Source organism: Tachysurus fulvidraco, chromosome 10, assembly GCF_022655615.1.
Source record: "Tachysurus fulvidraco isolate hzauxx_2018 chromosome 10, HZAU_PFXX_2.0, whole genome shotgun sequence".
NCBI classification, from domain to species: Eukaryota; Metazoa; Chordata; class Actinopteri; order Siluriformes; family Bagridae; genus Tachysurus; species Tachysurus fulvidraco.
In genome coordinates, this window is record NC_062527.1 from 22,216,852 (window position 1) to 22,236,147 (window position 19,296).

The 19,296-nt window shown below is 38.9% G+C and overlaps 1 protein-coding gene and 1 long non-coding RNA gene across 3 annotated transcripts; one reads left to right on the plus strand and one right to left on the minus strand.

Annotated features, from left to right (window-relative positions):
- Window positions 1–1,706: 1,706 nt before the first annotated feature.
- Window positions 1,707–14,109, minus strand: ppt2b (palmitoyl-protein thioesterase 2b). Its single transcript, XM_027167891.2, has 8 exons — window positions 13,763–14,109; window positions 10,114–10,267; window positions 9,666–9,761; window positions 9,338–9,445; window positions 8,536–8,619; window positions 5,895–5,979; window positions 5,748–5,802; window positions 1,707–5,410 (listed from the first exon to the last, which is right to left on the minus strand). Exons 1-8 carry the CDS (start codon window positions 13,901–13,903, stop codon window positions 5,267–5,269), a joined length of 867 nt encoding a protein of 288 aa, XP_027023692.2. The 5' UTR covers window positions 13,904–14,109; the 3' UTR covers window positions 1,707–5,266.
- A 1,153-nt stretch (window positions 14,110–15,262) lies between these two features.
- Window positions 15,263–17,410, plus strand: LOC125145698. Of its 2 annotated transcripts, none has more exons than XR_007144148.1 (2): window positions 15,263–15,710; window positions 16,087–17,410. It is a non-coding gene; the product is annotated as an uncharacterized LOC125145698 (long non-coding RNA). The 2 variants fall into 2 exon arrangements; XR_007144147.1 differs by having other exon boundaries at window positions 15,263–15,671.
- Window positions 17,411–19,296: the final 1,886 nt, after the last annotated feature.

The following is a 19,296-nucleotide window of genomic DNA, read 5'->3' on the forward strand; positions in this document are numbered from 1 at the left end:
CAGCCTGTTCACTGACAACACCTGCTCAGAACAAGTAGTCTAGGCCAGTGGTTCTCAAACTGGGGGCCCTGAGATGGTTCCAGGGGGCCCCGGTGTCTCAACCAGGCAGGAAGATAGATCTTACATTATAGCAGGTTGTAGTGCAGAGAAAGCAACATTTACTGAATATGGAGAGTCTGTACACATGTGGCGTTGTCATCATGGTCCAATGGCATGATGAGGTCACTTTCCCCTTGGTAGGATTTGTTCAGCATGGCTGCACAAGCATATGGCTGAGCGCCATGGGCAATAGTATGTGGCTCTTATCAGTGACCAATTAAAGTCACTCAGAATTGGAGAGAATCTTGAATTGTTTCTTGGGTTTATAATTTGAATGACAGATGCATAGTATTTTTAGCAAACACTATGCAGAGCAGTGAGAGTTCGTTCTCCAGGATGCTTCATCCAAACAGGTGTTTTTTGGTCAGGTTACTAGGAACTGCTTCTTCTTTAGACTCTGATAAATTGCCATGAGGCTCTTTTGAGTCGACCTTTAAGCTGTTCGTCTACAAGACACCATGTTCCAAGTTACATGCTTTAAAGAAACTCACTTCAACTAAAACAAACAAAAACACAGCGTTCTCGATGACAGACTCACTTTATTGTACCAGCCGTGCTCACATTTTTTTCATGCATTCAGATGGCACACTTTCAGGAACACTTAAACTGTATCCTCTGACTGGACTGATGGTTTCACTCAGGGAGGATCCGGGGGACATCATTCATTCATTCAGAATATACTGAGTATGAAGCATTGCACATAATCAGAACAAAAGTTCACAAAATTAAATCATTATATTAAGTTTGTGCATTAAATTTAAAATGTTTGTTTTGATAAAATTTATATAAAAAAGGAATTTTCAAATTTACAAAATTCACTTACATTAAATGAATGAAATAAAGTTGTGATGCTTCTGCAGTATCGCACGTTGATCAGCAGATGGAGACAGATTACTTTTTGTCAATTGTTAATTATTAGCAGTTTCCCCATTTATGTGTGAACAGATCACCAGGGTTAGTATGAAGTGGGTGAAGATTTGCCTTTCATTGGTGAATTTAAGAACAGGTGTCCAGCCCTCTTTAATGAAGTCAGTCTCTGTAACGTCAGCTATAATTACTTACATGGTTGTTGTAACTAATGTATTATTCATGTTTATTTAGTTGGCTCATTTGTGGTAATGTTGTATGTGAGCTGTAAGTGTTGGTGAAGACAAACTGTTAGAATAGAACAGGGCATAGAAGCCTTTATTATTGCCACATATACATTACATTGCCACATATACATTACGGACGGACGGACGGACACATAGTCACCTCAGACTTGCTCATTGGGGATAAATACACATTGTGAACTAAATCTATCTAATATTAATCTTGAATTTTGTATTCTATTAATCTTCATAATAACCTTTTGTTCTGTTTATGTTCTATAAAGCTGCTTTGAGACGACGTCCATTGTAAAAAGCGCTATACAAATACACTTGAATTGAATTGAATTGAAAAAAAAAAAACACCAAAAGCCTCTTAATTCACATCCGGGCTTCTACCAAGGTTTCTTCTTCCTGAGCTCCACTTCTCCGGTTTCAGCTGCCATTAATGTCTATAAAGTGACTAAAGAGAAAAAAAAGCAATAAAAATACTTCCAGTAACATAAACGAGACGGATGATGGTTTTAAAATTCAAACTTTATTAGAATAGATTTGTATAGTGACAACATTCGGGCCACATGTTTACTGTTTAAAAGATTTCCTGTTCAAAAAAATCTCGAAACTTTCTATAAAAACAGTATAGAACATTGTATAATTAGCTTTGAAAAATGTTTTTATTATTTCACGGTTTAAGAATTTAAGAAATGAACAGAGTTTAGTGCATTTAGTCATGAGATCAGACAAAACAAATCCCTTCATCTGCACTAAAAATAACAAATACATGAGTTCCATACGAGTTCAATGTAGACAAACAAAAATGCATGAAATACTGCTATGATTTCTACAATAGACATCTTTTTAGAGACGTGAAGACATCGTGTGCAAATCCTGCTCCTTTATTCAGAAAACAAGGCTTTATTCCCCAAAAATTACGGCACATTACGACCTGGTGCGTCTGGTACACGCTCGGACGCTGATGAACAATAACGAAGCTAATGTAGCTAGCACATTAAGGGAAGCCTATAGCTAGCAGTTTGCTGTGTTTGGCTTTTCTTAATGAAACGACAGAGTAAACAGAACGGAACCTGAGCCGGTGACACGTGGTGATGACTGAGATTTGTACAAACCATCAGTTACATCACGATTAAATAGACACGCTTTAATGTATCGTCTTCCCCGTTCATGCTCGTAATCAGATGCCTCATAAGTATTCACCCCCCCAGGTCATCACACTGCATCTACATCTTAGCTTCTTTGCACATCTGGATCCTGATGTTTTCCCCCCATTACATTACCCATAGCAACATTGCTCAAGCTCTGTAATATTGGAATGAGTCCATCGTTAATTAAGCCTGGCTACAGATTCCCAGTCAGACTGAGGTCTGGGCTTTGACTGGGTTCTAAGTGTTGAACCACTGCACAGTAGCTTGTCTGTATTACAAGGTGAAGCTCCGCCCCCAAAACACTTTCCCAGTCCCTGCTGATGAACAACAGCTCAACAACGTGATGCTAAAACCAAAAATGCTTTACAGTAGAGGTAGCTGGGTTTCCAACGTTCAAATCCGGTCTCGGAGGACAAGAGAACGCGAGTGAGCAAGTGGAATTTCATCTGTCATATATTTAGACATTTTTTTTTTCCAGAAATGAAAATCTTCTATAAAGTTGGCTTTGTGAAGTGTCCAGACTAGCGTCTGATCCATCTTAGGGCGAAGAGATTTTTTTAAAAATTTTTTATAAACATTCATGGCATTAATTAATCCAAATGAAGTCCATTAAAGTTCCAGGCTGTTAAAAAAAATAACTAACTAACTAAAGGGGTGAATACTTATGCAAGGTGCTGTAGGTAGAGTTTGAGGCACCAAGTAAGAGACCTCCTTATGGTCCTCACTGATTACCTCATGTTTTGTGCGACAGATTTAATCATCATGATAATATTGTAAACTGTGATTAAATATGAATCAGTTATCATGACCAGAAATATCGACTCCATCTGAAATCTTCCCTTTATTGCCATCATGCAGTCTAAGGAATAAACCTGTAGAAGACTGAGGGACGTGTGCCGATGATCATGTCGAATAAAATACGGTGATGTTTATCGCAGACAGTGTTGTTATCATGGATGTAACCGTTCCATTCATTACGAGGTGACATTCAGTGGTCACTTTCCCACAAGACCCCTCTCTTTAGCACTGGGAGCTAGTTGCTGTCCCTCAAAGTTGCTATGGTAACACTATTAATGTGAGAATACTTTTCAAGACCAACAGTTGCTCTACCTGCCGCTAACCACCTGAAAAAGATAAACTAACTTTACCGCCTTCTAAATCATCACTAAATCATTTACTGATGCAATCTGAAACAGTTATTAGGACATGTAACCAGGCTAGCGACACATGCTAAAAGTCCCACGATCCCTCCCTTTTGTGCACTGTTAAAGGAGCAATATGCAACATTTTATAGCGTATGAAATAACTCTTATGTCTTATTCTAATTAACAGCCTACACCTGCTACAACTGCTACGTGTTATTAAGTTGTCAATTTTACTTATAGCCACTTTAAATCTAAATTAAGAAGACAAAAGATTAAAACTAGCTGGTAATCCTGAGCATTTGTGTGTATATATATCCATCTTCCTGGAAGTCCAATTTTATCATCATCTCTTCCCATTTTTTTAGTCGTTCATCCTATAGCTACATAAAGTCTAATAAAACACAGTTAAGGATAAAAGGATAAAATATGTACAAATACATAACACGATCATTTGTATTGCATAAAAAAAATTCCTCCTTGTTTTGGGGTATTAAAGGAACAATATGCAACATTCCAAATCACGAGAATATAACCGACCTGCACGAGCAATGCAAGGGCGAATGTTTTTCCAAACATGGCACAATTTTACTTATTGCCGCTTTAAAATTACATAGGAGCAGTGGGACGGACACTTGGTGGCTTTTATATGATGTCATTCCATGTAGACCGATACCCACAGTTAAAGGATAAAACTGGTACAAATATAAGGATTCTTATAACAATTCTTACTGCAGCCAGACTACAATAACCACAATCCCTTTTTTTGTTGTGGGAGATTAAAGTAGCAATATGAAACATCTAAAATGTGCATTTTAATAAAATTCCTACTTACTGCTCTGTTAAAGATAAATAAACTAAAACAAAACACAGAAAGAGAAGAAGGTTTAAAATAAAGGCCTAAAAACTTGTGTCCTGTGTTTTGGCTTAAGGGGATGAAAGAGTCAGGTTTAAATGTACTTTAAGCCCCACCCCTTTTCACCTAGAAACAGGACATACGTGGTTAAAACCCCACCCCTTTTCCTCAGTAAATCTTTTGTGATCAAAATGTCCTTGAGGCACTGATTTGCATTGTGGTGTGCTTTGTGAAGCGTGTAACTGAATAAAATGTATTTTGTGTGTGTGTGTCTGTGTGTATGTATGTGTGTCTGTGTGTATGTATGTGTGTCTGTGTGTGTGTCTGTGTGTATGTATGTGTGTCTGTGTGTGTGTATGTATGTGTGTCTGTGTGTGTGTGTCTGTGTGTATGTATGTGTGTCTGTGTGTATGTATGTGTGTCTGTGTGTGTGTCTGTGTGTATGTATGTGTGTCTGTGTGTGTGTGTCTGTGTGTATGTATGTGTGTCTGTGTGTGTGTGTCTGTGTGTATGTATGTGTGTCTGTGTGTATGTATGTGTGTGTGAGAGACAGAGATTAAAAGCTTCATTAAAAAGCTGAGCAGGCCTGAGCGATGAACTGTGTGTCATGCACATTCTCACACACACATACTTCACACACACACACACACACACACACACACACACACACACACACACACACACACACACACACACACACACACACACACACACACACACACACACAAGCAGGTAAAAGAGAAAGTGCTGCTGTGACTCTGAGCAACACTGAATAAACGCAGCTGATGATCATCTGTTTGAAGTGTATTAGCTGATAGAAAAGTGTTAATCCTGTGTGTAAAAATAGTCTCTATATTTGTGTGTGTGTGTGTGTGTGTGTGTGTGTGTGTGTGTGTGTGTATGGGTGTGGGTGTGTGTTTATGTGAGCCATTTTTCGATGCAGTTCTTGTATACGGTTTCGTTGGAGTGCCAGTAGATGTGCTGCACCCCAGCTACTGAACACAGCTCCAGATCTCCTCTGGCATACAGAGACTTCAGGCCAAATGCGTCCCTCAGAAACATCTGAAACACACACACACACACACACACACACACACACACACACACACACACACACACACACAGACACAGACACACAGACACAGACACACACACACAGACACACACACACAGACACACACAGACACACACAGACACACACACACACACATACACACAGACACACACACACACATTGAGGAATTCTGTAAGGAGATGTTTAACATTTTTGGATGTATTCATATAAATGAATAAAATGTATAATTGCTGGAGGAATAAAAGATCACTAACTCCATCATCATCATCATCCCAGCGATGGATTAGGACTAAATACCTTCCTAAAGTAAATCAAATCACTCACCTCCTGCGATTTCATCTCCACCACCGTCTCGTTGTCATCATAGAAACCAAACTGACTGTTAGAAAAAGAAAATCGTCGTATTAGTAGAGTTACAGTTGTGACGTACGAGACTCACGGCTTAATTAAAGTGGAAGTGGGCGGAGTCACCTGGACTGCCACGGCATGATGACACCATCGTCAGGTCCACCGATCAGCACCAGCTTTTTAATACGCAGGAAGTTCTGTTTCCACACTGTAGCACAAAATAGACTTATGAGTAACTTATGTGTGTGTGTGAGTGTGTGTGTCAGAGAGTGCAAGTGTGAGTGTGTGAGTGTGTGTGTCAGAGAGAGTGAGTGTGTGTGTATGTGTGTGAGACTGTGTGTGGGTGTGTGTGTGTGAGGAGAGTGTGTGTGTGTATGTATGTGTGTTTGTGTGTGTGTGTGTGTGTGTGTGTGTGTGTGTGTGTACGTGTTGTCGGAACTCAGAGCTGCCCTCTGAGGCAACACATCTGCTGGGTGGGTCCTGAGGTCTGCCAATTTCCCATTATTTCTAAATCTTACATTTTCACCCTTCCTACCCATTTTACATAGCTCCTCCCCTTTTCCCATTATTTTCAGGTTTTATCCTACCCCTCCCTTTTTCTTTTTTCCTTTTATGGATTTCCTGTCTTTTATTTTCCCAATATTTCCCAACCAAACCATATTTAAATATTAAAAAACTTGCTTCTACTTAAGCCTAATACTTCCTGAAGCTTGCACATTTCGTTCTTCCTGACCCTCAAGAGACGTGTGTGTTCGTGTGTGTTTGTGATTATATACGTGTGTGCGTGTGTGTGTGTGTGTGTGTGTGTGTGTGTGTATACGTGGACCTTTTTCGCCTATGCTCTCGTGGATTATTTTTCTTCATTCTTCCTCTCTTATTTTTTGACTTCGCTCCATAAGGTAAGTCTCTACTATGTCAAGTGCCTAATGTCCAGCTCCAGTTCTTCTATGTGATTAGATTACACATGCATGCAGGGGCCAGTTGTTCAAAAAATTTTATCTGGATCAAAATGATCCGGATTTGGAAATCCCATTTTTTCCTATTCAGGACCAGGTAATCCGTCTTACTTTTACGCCGTTTTTTCAAAGCAACATTGGATTTTTTCACCCTGATACACACACACCATTCTCAAGATGACCAAATCTTACCTGTGCTCTAAATGAGACGACATATCACAACGTGGGCTACAAGCTATGTAAAGAACAGGTAGAAGAGCCAACATGGGGTCACTGTAAGAGTTTTTATTTTGAGACAAAACCCCAAAATAACAAACGTCCACTTCCATTCATAATTTATCATAAAGTCATAAAAAATAATTTATCATAGACTCATAAAAAATAAATATACATTAACAAATACATTGTGGACATTTTGAAAACGTCTTAAACAATTAAAATGGCTAAATGTCCGATAGTTAACAAAATAAAGAACGTTCAGGGTTCTTTTTCATCTGAGGACGAGAGAGCAGCATCTCCAAGCTCTGCGTTTTTGCGTTTTGAAGCTTCGCTTCAATAAAAGTATAAACACTAAATGATACAAACGTATTATTTGACCCATTTTAAAGTTTTACTACATTTTCCTCCTGGAATCCACCTTGTAATCCTCCCCCTTTTGGGATCGGGATAATCCTGTTTTTTTGTATCCAAATCCTACTGACAAGTTTTGAACAACACAAACTGAAGGTTTGACCCAGATTAAAACTAGGATTGGATTTCGTAATCTAATCGGATTTCAGATTCCTTCTTTCCCTTTTGAACGATCAGTTTTCAGGATTTGATCCAATCCGATAACCAAAATCCGATCGGCTTACCTTTGAACAACTGGCCCCAGATGATGAGATTTTAGTTAATTAGATTATAATGATTACATCACACACTACTACGTCTTAGTGCTCGTCACTTATTTATCACACTTATTTATCACACGTACTTTTGTTCTAGTCCCACAGTCTGGTCTATGCCTTGCTTCATTTAACTACACTTTCCTTATCTAATACAGACACCATGGCTTCTAGGAACACTCGGCCTCACCGACCCTCGCTACTCCGGCCTTAATCCTCACTCCAGTAGAATGATGACTCCGTCTACATCTGATGGCCGTTTGTGCCACTACAGTCATTCTCACCTGTCTGCTCTGGCTGTGGAATTATCCTACTACATGGATGGTCTTTACACCACCGACACCGTCAACTACACCATCTCTCCTGTCACCGTCTCTCATCAGACCGTCTATTGTGATGCTACGACTCAAACTGATATGATCATGTCTCCTCCTGTCATTACACACAGCACCCAGACTCCCCTTCGCTCATGGAGTTATCATTATGCCTGTGGGGTGTACGATGGCCTACGAGTCAGCCCTGTATCTCCCTATACTTCTTCATCTCCCCGTCCTTTTTCTCCTCCCAGTCCAGATCCATCATCCTCTAACTCTTCCTCCCCTCCTGTTCCTTCCCCTCTCTCCCTCATGCCCACTTCCCCGACTGCTGCCAGATCCCCGTCTCCTGTTTGTTCCTACAAACTTCCATACTCTGCCATGTCTGTCTGTGTGATCATTTTTGTTCTACTTATTTAACCTACAAACTCTAGTTAGGCAATTCTCAGTGTTTCTTGGCAGCTATTATTAATATTGTAAAAGCGACTACATGTTTTTAAATCAGGTTTGTATTAAACATCATGCATACTCCTGGATGTGTGTGTGTGTGTGTGTGAGTGTGTGTGTGAGTGTGTGTGTGAGTGTGTGTGTGTGTGTGTGTGTGTTTAACCTGTGGATTCTTTATGCATCCTCTCGTTGTTCAGTAATGCCAGATAATCACTGGAGTTCACGTACATGTCTCTGTGATGAGGGTCTGAGAGGAGGAGAAAACATCAGAAGCATCAAAAAACATCCCTCCATTATCCCTCTGTCAGTCCCTCCATCAGTCCCTCCATCATCCCTCCATCAGTCCCTCCATCATCCCTCTCTCAGTCCCTCCATCAGTCCCTCCATGATCCCTCTATCTGTTCCCTCATCGTCACTCTATCCATCCATGCATCATCTCCTTTCATTCGTTTTCTCTACTTCTCCATCTCTCACACATCAATCCCTTCATTTATTTCTTCAGTCATTGTAGTATCACTCCATCCATCCATCCATCCATCCATCCATCCATGCATCCATCAATCTATTTCTCTCAGTCTTCCCCATCACACCAGGCATCATTTATCCTTACATTAACTGGAGCCTATATTCATCCATCTCTCTATACACTCCTGTATTTATCTGTCCATCCAGCTCTCAACCTGTCCCTTTCTCTATCCATGTCCATGTGTACTCTCATCCACATATCCATTTCTTCAGTCTGTTCACCCCCCCTCCCTCTTCCCCCTCCCCCCTCTTCCCCCTCCGCTCCTCCCTCCCTCCCTCTCCCCCTCCGCTCCTCCCTCCCTCCCTCTCCCCCTCCGCTCCTCCCTCCCTCTCCCTCTCCCTCCCTCTCCCCCTCCCTCCCTCCTTCCCTCTCCCTCTCTCTCCCTCCCCCCTCCCTCCCCCTCCCTCTTCCCCCCCTCCCTCCCTCTTCCTGTACTCACCGTTCCAGTAGTTGCAGATGGAGATCTTCTGACCCACAGTAGTGTAACACAGATGATAGAGTTTGGACTTGAGAAATTTAGGGAAGAAGAACTTCAGATAGTCCGTGTCTACACACAAACACACACACACACACACACACACACACACACACACACACACACACACACACACACACACACACACACACACTCAGAACTCTCTCAAACTTTCCTACTTCTGCTCTGGAAACATTGCACACTGATGTTTGCTCTCTGTTCTGATGATGATATTTTTAAAAATTCACTTCTGAACTAAATGTGATTTTAATGGTGAAGAGCACAGACTGACCTCCATACTGTCCAGCCTGAGGAGAGGAGAGAGAGATGAAGGAATGAACATTGTGGTTATTCAGTGTAGACAGGATCCCTCGACATATCAACCCTCCTGCATAGAGAGAGAGAGTGTGAGAGAGAGAGAGAGAGAGAGAGAGAGAGAGAGAGAGAGTGAGAGAGATTTATCATGTTACAGTGTCCATCTATCAAGAGAAGCTGGTAGAAGTCTATCACACACATACACACATAGACACACACACACACACACACACACACACACACACACACACACACACACACATACACACACACATACACACACACATACACACACACATACACACACACACATATACACACACACACAAACACATAAACACACACAAACACATATACACACACAAACACATATACACACACATATACACATATACACACACACACACACCCTCCCACCCACCCACCTTGTGAGTAACAGATGAGGTGAACTCCATCTGCAGCGTTCTGTATGATGGGAAAAATGGCCTCCTTAAATCCCTCCACCTGCTTCCACAATGGCTTCAGACTGGCTGTGCGGTCAAACAGGTCAATTACAGACACATTTGTCCCGGGGTGAGACTGAGAGAGAGAGAGAGAGAGAGAGAGAGAGAGAGAGAGAGAGACAGACAGACAAACAGACAGAGAGAGACAGAGACAGACATACAGACAGAGAGAGAAAGAGAGAGACAGACAGACAGAGAAAGAAAGAGAGAGAGATTTATGTTTTCAATTTGAATTAAAAACAATTTACAATATAAAGAAACCACGGGGGGGGGGGGGGTGGTATAGAATAATGGGTCGTGTAACAGTTTTCTGAATGAACCAATAATCACATTCAAAACCTCACTCAAAAATATTTATCATCCAGCTGTCATTAATTCAGCTAATCTGATTAACACCGAATAAAGATGGACTGTTGGGGGACATAACTGAGGGACATAACTGAGGGACATAACTGAGGGACATAACTGAGGGACATAACTGAGTTCCCCAAAAAAACAGTAGCTCATTTGTACCATACAACACCATCAACACATGCAGCAGCACAGTGACATCACAGGAACAGGACGTCCTTCCCACATTTATAAATAAATAAATGATCACACGCTGCATGTGACAACAACCTCACACATGTCTGAGCTGTGGAGCTGGACAAACAGACTGAACTCTCTGTCCTGGGAAACACAAGCAAGCTGAAATAAAAACACACACTCCATGTAGAAAAGGGAAGGAAGATGTTGGGCAGAACTGAGAAGATGCTTTGCCACAAAAACACGACAGTCAGTCAGCTAAAGAGCGGCATGATGATGGTGAAGCACGGTGGTGTGAGCATCACGCTGTAGAGCTGCTTCTGTTCAACTGACACTGAGGACATACAGTTATCAGCATTAACATACAAATCTCTGCATGGAGAAACGTTACAGTTTCAGGTGTCACCTGGTTGTGTAACTGCATAACAAAACATAAAACAAAACAAAACAAAACAAAAACAAATCATATGTCTGCACCAGGAACATCAGTTTACCATCACAACACACACACACACACACACACACACACACACACACACACACACACACACACACACACACACACACACACACACAGACAAATACACAAACACACACACACACAAGTAACACACACACACGGCACACAAACAAACACACAAACAAGTCACACAAACACACATACACAAGTCACACAGAAACACACACACACACAAACAAGTCACACAAACACACATACACAAGTCACACAGAAACACACACACACAAACAAGTCACACAAACACAAGTAACACAGAAACACACGCACGTCACACAGACACACACACAGAGACAGACACAAGAACACACACACAAACAAGTCACACATACACACATACTGTACACAAACAAGTCACACTGACACACACACACAGAGACACAAGCACACACACACAAGTTACACAGACACACACACACACATCACAGGCACACACACAGACAGAGACACAAGCACACACATCAGACAGACACACATCAGACAGACACACACAAGTCACACCGACACACACGCAAACAGACAGAGACACGAGCACACACACCCACACACTCACACACATACAGGTCACACAGACACAGAGACAGACACACAGAGACAAAGAGACACACACACACACACACACACTCCTGAGCAGGTAAATTAGTAATCTAATCCCATGATCATGTTTATTACGCTTGTGATGTTTCACCACAATTAAAGGAGGAAACGCAGTAAAACTCACTTCATACTTCGGAGATGATTTGTGCTCTGACAGAATTCTTAAACAACAAGAGCCTATCTTCATATGTATTTATTTATTTATTAATGTATTTATAGATTCATGTTATAGATTAGACTTTAAATCAAGCCCAGATGAATCCCTTCTCTCTGTATAGAATAAAGTACAGCTCCGTTGTGTGACACCTGAGTTACAGTCTACAGTAAACACGGCTAAACTCTACAATACAGCTCAGTTCTATAGAAACGTCACCGATTATTCTACCATAAAACACACAGCCTTCAGATATTCTCTCAATGACCTCAGAAATTATGATAAAAAGCCGTGCAGTTATAACAAAACACGGATTTCACATCGTTACGAGACACAGAGGTCTTTCCTTTACATAAAGAGTCCAATCTAATCTAATCTAACGTACACAGCATACAGACGTGTGTGTGAACACATCAAAGCCTTATCGACGTTTCGGCAGGAGAAAGTATCCTGAGTAGAAGATTTATTTATTATTCTTACTAAAGAAGAAAGAAATACGATTAAAGTCAATCCTGCTGATGTAGCAACGTTTCATCAGATTTAATCATTTATAAAAATGAATTAAATTCAATTCGATTTATTTCTCGAGCGCTTTTAACAATTTCCTATTGTCTCAAAGCAGCTTTCAAAAATAAATAAATAAATAAATATAATATAATAATAATAATAATAATAAAATAAAATAAATAAGTGAATATATAAAAATTAAAGTTTAAAATTAACTTAAAAAAATATTAATTTAATATTTAAAATGCTATATATTTATCCCTATATCCCTGGCTAGCGAGCCGACGGCGAAGAGAAGAGAAGAGAAGAGAAGAACTTTGAGAGGAACCAGAATCCACGCTGATTCACGCTGCTGAGGATCAGACGGATACGTAAAGAGATTCAATAGTGAGGTTTTTTAATATTTATGGAGGGAGTCTCCAATACAAAAGAGTCAGAGGTAAACACACACACGCACACACAGAGACAAATACACAAACACACACACACACACATATCACACAGAGACACACACACAAAGAGACAAATACACAAACACACACACAAGTCACACAGACACACACACGTCACACAGGCAGACACACACACACACACACACAAGACACACACACACACAAGACACACAGACACCCACAAGTCACACAGACAAGTCACACAGACACACACACACAAGTCACACAGACACACACACAAGTCACACAGACACACACACAAGTCACACACACACACGTCACACACACAAGTCACACAGACACACACACAAAGAGACAGACACACACACACACAAACACAGAGTAAAAGTAAAACAGACACTGAGGATCAGACAGGTAGAGATTCAATCCTGAGGTTTTCTAAAACTTATGGAATGAGTCTCCTATACAAGAGAGTAAGAGGTTAAAGCTGTAAATTTAAGCTTCCCGGCATCTTCAGGACACTTTGTGGTTTCTAGTAACTCGGAGTCTGAGAGAATAAAGGAGAAGCCGAGGAAAGGATGACGTAAAGCAGAACAGAAACTTGTTCAGAGTATTTGTTAGTAAACTGTAGAGGTATAAGAGGAACAAAACACTTGTGGTGTGCTGATGCAGAATAATACCTTTCTGTTGTGGATTATTTCCCTGTAATAACACGACCCGAAGTGTTTTTACTGACCCTAAAGATTCCTAAACAACAAAATGGTGAAGTACTGAACACTTAAAGTCCCAGAACAGTGTGATGTTCAGTGCTGGTGTTCAGTACAACAGCTGATACAGAGAGTAATGAAGTTTCACCTGATTGATGTAACACTTGAGCTTGACGAAATCAGCAGAAGTGTCGAATAGTCCATGGATAATGATGACAGGTTTGTATGCCATCACACACACACACACACAGCACATTAACACTGAGCCCTGAACACACACACTCTTCATACTGAACAAACACTATTAAAACTGAGCCAATAATAAATTAAATAATAAAGAAACCGTCTGTGTTTCTCTCTATCAGCTGCATTAACCATCACACATTCATCTGGTTCTGTTTATATCTGAGGCGCAAACTGACATCAACACTGTCTGCTTTCTAACAACAACATTTGCATCCGCGACTGTTTGTTCCGGTTTCAGGTGTTGCGTCACTTCCGTAAAATAAAAGCGTCGTCTATATTTAGACACCTTGTTGGTGTGTTTGTTTATTATTATTATTATTATTATTATTATTATTATTATTATTATTATTATTATTATTATTATTATTATTATTAGTAGTAGTAGTAGTAGTAGTATGCTTATGCTTATGATTAATATTAGTATTATGATTATTATTATGAGGATGATGATGATGATTATTACTATGATGATTATTATTGTTACTATTATGATTAGTATTATTGTTATTATTATTATGATTATGACTATGATGATGATGATTATTATTATTACTACTACTACTATTATGCTTATGATTAATATTAGTATTATGATTGTTATTATTATGATGATGATGATGACGATTATTATTATTATTATTATTATTATTATTATTATTATTATTATTATTATTATTATTAGTAGTAGTATTATGCTTATGCTTATGATTAATAGTAGTATTATAATTATTATTATGAGGATGATGATGATTATTATTACTATGATGATTATTATTGTTACTATTATGATTAGTATTATTGTTATTATTATTATGATTATGACTATGATGATGATGATTATTATTATTAATACCAATAACCTTTCATACTCATATTTCATACGTTTGACTTTAAAGTAAATTTAATCAACAAGTCGGATTTCAATTATAAAGTAGGAAATGATGTGAATATAATTGTGTTATATTGATATAATTATATAATGATGTGTTTTTTAATCTCATTGACATCATTAAAGGTTGTTAATGTTCATTAAATCCCTGATCAACAACTCACCGTAATTATATTCACTGCTTCATATCTATAAGTGCTGCATTATCAGGACTGTCAGTCATCACATCATCTGTGTATTACACACTACTGCTGCTGTATTTTGCACAAAAAGCATAATATTGCACAATATTGTTATTTGCACTCCCACACTTTATGTACATAACTGATCGTTCATATTCTCTTCATATTTTATATATTTTATTCATTCTATATTCATATTTTATACTCATTCTGTCTATATTGTATCTCATCGCCTGCATTGTTTTCTTGTATAGTAAGTATAGTGTTATTTATGTCTGTACCTTTGAGAGTCACAAACTGCTGAAACCAAATTCCTTGTGTGTGTCAACACACTTGGCCAATAAATCTGATTCTGATTCTGATTCTGTACACACTGCTGCCTATTTCAGACTTTCTATTTCTCCATTTTCCTTTCACTTTATTCTGATTTGAAGATTTTGGACTTTCACTGAGATGAGACCGACCCTGTGAGGATCCTGAGGCATCTCGGATGTTCCAGCTCCAGTTAGAGTGTTTCATGAAGTGTTCAGACAACTACGTGTGGACTTTGAGGATGACAACCTCCTCATCAATACACAATTATCAGACTGCATATTTATAATTACACCCTCCAGTGTCACCCAGTGTCTGTCGCCTGGACTTAAAAATATTAAGAGAAGAGGCTTGTCTAATGGACAGTGGCAAGGCATTCCAGAGCCTGGGGGCAGCAATACAGAAAGCAATTAAGCCTTGACTTTGGGGTAAACAATAGATCCTGGTTGGAAAACCAAAGGGATCTAGTGGGTTGATACTCGGTCAATAACTCACTGAGATAAATATAAGCCTGATATTAATCTTGATCTTTTTTTATATATTAATCTTTGTATAATATTAAAATTCTTGTACTGTGTTTCTTATATTCTGTAAAGCTGCTTTCAGATGATGTCCATTATTAAACACGCTATAGAAATAAATTTGAATTGAATTGACTTGTTCAATTCAATTCAATTCAAGTGTTTTTAGCGCTGTGATGATCTCAGCGATGCCGTTTAATCCTGTCACGTTATCAGTTTCACTTCATTCATTTCACTCTGTTATTACATTTTATACCACAATGCTTTCTAATACTAGGTTCTGTCAGAAGGTGTTAATTCAATTTTCTATACTCTGTTCCAGCATGACACTGTCCCTACTCTATGCACAAAGTCCCTGAGCTCCATGAAGACATGGTGTGGAGGTGAAGGTTGGAGTGAAGAACACGAGTGTCCTACACAGAGCACTGACTCTGACTCAACACCACTGAACACCTTTGGGATGAACTGTAACCGGAGTCTCCACAACATCTCAACGTCAGAGTCTGATCTCACGAAGGTTCTAGTAGTTGAATGAATTAACAGAATTGACCCACAGTCAAGCTCCAACATCCAGAGGAAAGAAGAGGAGAGTGGAGCGCATTATAACAGCAAAGGGGGAGAAACTGTATGCCATGTCGTTAAGATAGATACTGTTTCCCTGATCCGTTGTTTATGAGTCAATCAGCTGATTCATGACGAATGGTTTGTAAAATGGAATATACAAATAAAGTGGTGTCTGGAAATTTCATTACAAATTACTATACATATATTACTATACAGGCCTGGATCAGCAGATCAGCACGTCAGCAGATAAGCAGGTCAGATCAGTGCGTCTGAGTGGAATTTCTCATGTCCTCCAATTTCCTCTGGACATTCCAGTTTCTTCCTACTTTGCAAATACTTTCCAGTAAGCATCTTGTATCCGGTAAATAACAACTACATTTACATTTCCAGCATTTAGCAGATGCCCTTATCCAGAGTGCTAAATGTGCATCAGAGTCTGAATGTGTGTATGCATGGTGTCCTGTGGTGTGATGTGATGGACTGGTGTCCCCTCCATGATGTCTTCCTGCCTCACACAGTGTTCCGAGAATAGATCCTTCACCCATTCCTTTACAGTACATACCTGAGCAGGAGTGACAGAAGAAGCCCACGTCTGATCATCTGAACACATTACACACCTGAAAATCACGTGAAAGGTTATTTCAGTTGGAAACAACCAGGAAACTACACTGCTCTGTTACAGTCATTGTCAAAGTTAACAGCTACTAATGTAAATGAATAGTTGGTAGTTTGTCATTTCAGTAATATGTTTTACTGTATATTATTGTCTTTGCCCACATGATTGAGCAGATGACTAACAAGGAAGTTTGTGCCTTTCATGCTTGCAGTTCTTGTTAAAACTAGAATCCATATCAATCTGCATTCATCCTTGGTTTTTGGTAGCTTTGTCGGTATGTTCAATTGTACATGATTATTTTGAAGTATTCGTAATTTGTATTGTTTGAATACACCTCTGATATTGATCATATGGAAGTTGTGTATTTCAATTTCTTGATAACTGTACTTCATATTGTTTATTTTTTTCTATATTTTTTATTTTGTTTAAGTTTTACCCTACCCTCATTAAAGTACAAAAAAGGACATTCTGTGTGATGAGGAGGAGTTTAACTTGCTGTTGAAGTATACAGAAAACGTATTTAGAGAACAGTACATACACACTTATGTAATGAATGAAATGACTTGAAAATAAACAAATTCTGCAAAAAATATACGTATGTGGTTTAAAAAAACAACATGAAAATAGAAGTGCATAGTGGTTGAAAGCAGTAGTGCATAAAAGTCACATGTTTAATATAAACTAGGTTAGTGAGGTAATATAAACCTGAGATGATCATTAAGTTAGTGAGATAATGTAAATCTGAGGTGATTATTAATATAAACTAATTTAGTGAGGTAATGTAAACCTGAGGTGATTATTAATATAAACAAAGTTAGTGAGGTAATGTAACCCTGAGATGATCATTAATATAAACTAAGTTAGTGAGGTAATGTAAACCTGAGGTGATTATTAATATAAACTAAGTTAGTAAAGTAACATAAACCTGAGTTGATTACTAATATAAACTAAGTTAGTGAGGTAACATAAATCTGGTGATTATTAATATAAACTAATTTAGTGAGGTAACGTAAACCTGAGGTGATTATTAATATAAACTAAGTTAGTAAAGTAACATAAACCTGAGTTGATTACTAATATAAACTAAGTTAGTGAGGTAACGTAAACCTGAGGTGATTATTAAATGATACCTCAAATGCACGTGACATGCACATTAATTCGTCCACTAGACGGCGCTGTGGTGGTAGTAAATGAAGAGATCAAATCAACTCGCCCAGAAATAAGACTTTTATCGTTCATTCACACACTAGACACTAGAGTACAAGGTTTCCAGCACTAGAGAAAACTGAAGGAGAGGGAATAATTTTTATGAACAACAGATATGCTAATCCCTCTCCATTGCTTCTCTCTTCTACCCATCCCGAGGCATCCAGAAATTATACCAGCCCTACCAGAAACGTCAAGCAAACTTGCATTACCTGGGACACTGAAAAAAACTGTCTTTGATTGAACAGCATTTCATCTATGCAGAAAAGCTGCTAAAGGCTGAGGTCCAAGGAGATTCCATCAGAGGATGAGGACGGAACAGACCTGGATTTCAGAATGGATGTTTTATATGTGGAAGTTCACTGGGCATGGTATTTTCCTAAGAAATATAGACGGGAAATGATATGCATGGAAACTGTGTGATTTTTTTTTTTTTTACTGACGTCACACATACTCTTGTGGGAAGAGAGAAAAAAAATTCCCACCTCCTCTTCTCACACAGACTACATAAAAAATTTTACATCACACTGCACACATACACAGATGCGAATTGGATGAAAGCTATGAGAAAGTGATGTGAGACATCTCCTGTGCAAACACTATTATTTCCAGTAAAGAAAACAAGCCTGTCAAATTTGAAATTTGTTCAACAAGAAGTGAAGTTCCTAGGACATTTAATTTCTGCAGAAAGTAACCGACTTGAGTCAAGTAGAATAAACGCAATTCAGAAAATTCCAAAACCGGTTACAAAACAAAAAAACAGTTAATGTCAAAAATGTGTTTATACTGTGATATTTATACCCATTATGCTGTTTTAGAGGCACCACTGAGCACAATTGCTCACGGACAAGGCCTACAAGCACACAGCAAAAGTGACGTGGACTGAGACTGCAAAAGCTGCATGTTTATGTTCTGTAAAGCTGCTTTGAGACAATGTCTATTGTAAAAAAGCGCTATACAAATAAACTTGAATTGAATTGAATTGAAATTTGAACGACTGAAACGGACATTACATACGACACCCACACTAGGCATCCCTAATGAGACTACTTACACAAACTGGTGACGAAAAAGGGGGATGCATGACATCAGTTTTGCTCCAAGAGCATGGGGCAAACTCAGACCAGTAGCATATTTTTCAGCTAA

Bases quoted from the DNA above. Each gene is read 5' to 3' on its own strand.
- ppt2b (XM_027167891.2), bottom strand. From the start codon at position 13,903: ATGAAGAGTGTGTGTGTTCAGGGCTCAGTGTTAATGTGCTGTGTGTGT. The intron at 5,980-8,535 runs GTTAAACACACA...TTTGTGCTACAG, and splicing joins GATGCATAAAGAATCCACAG to TGTGGAAACAGAACTTCCTG. The intron at 5,411-5,747 runs GTGAGTGATTTG...TGTGTGTTTCAG, and splicing joins TGGAGATGAAATCGCAGGAG to ATGTTTCTGAGGGACGCATT.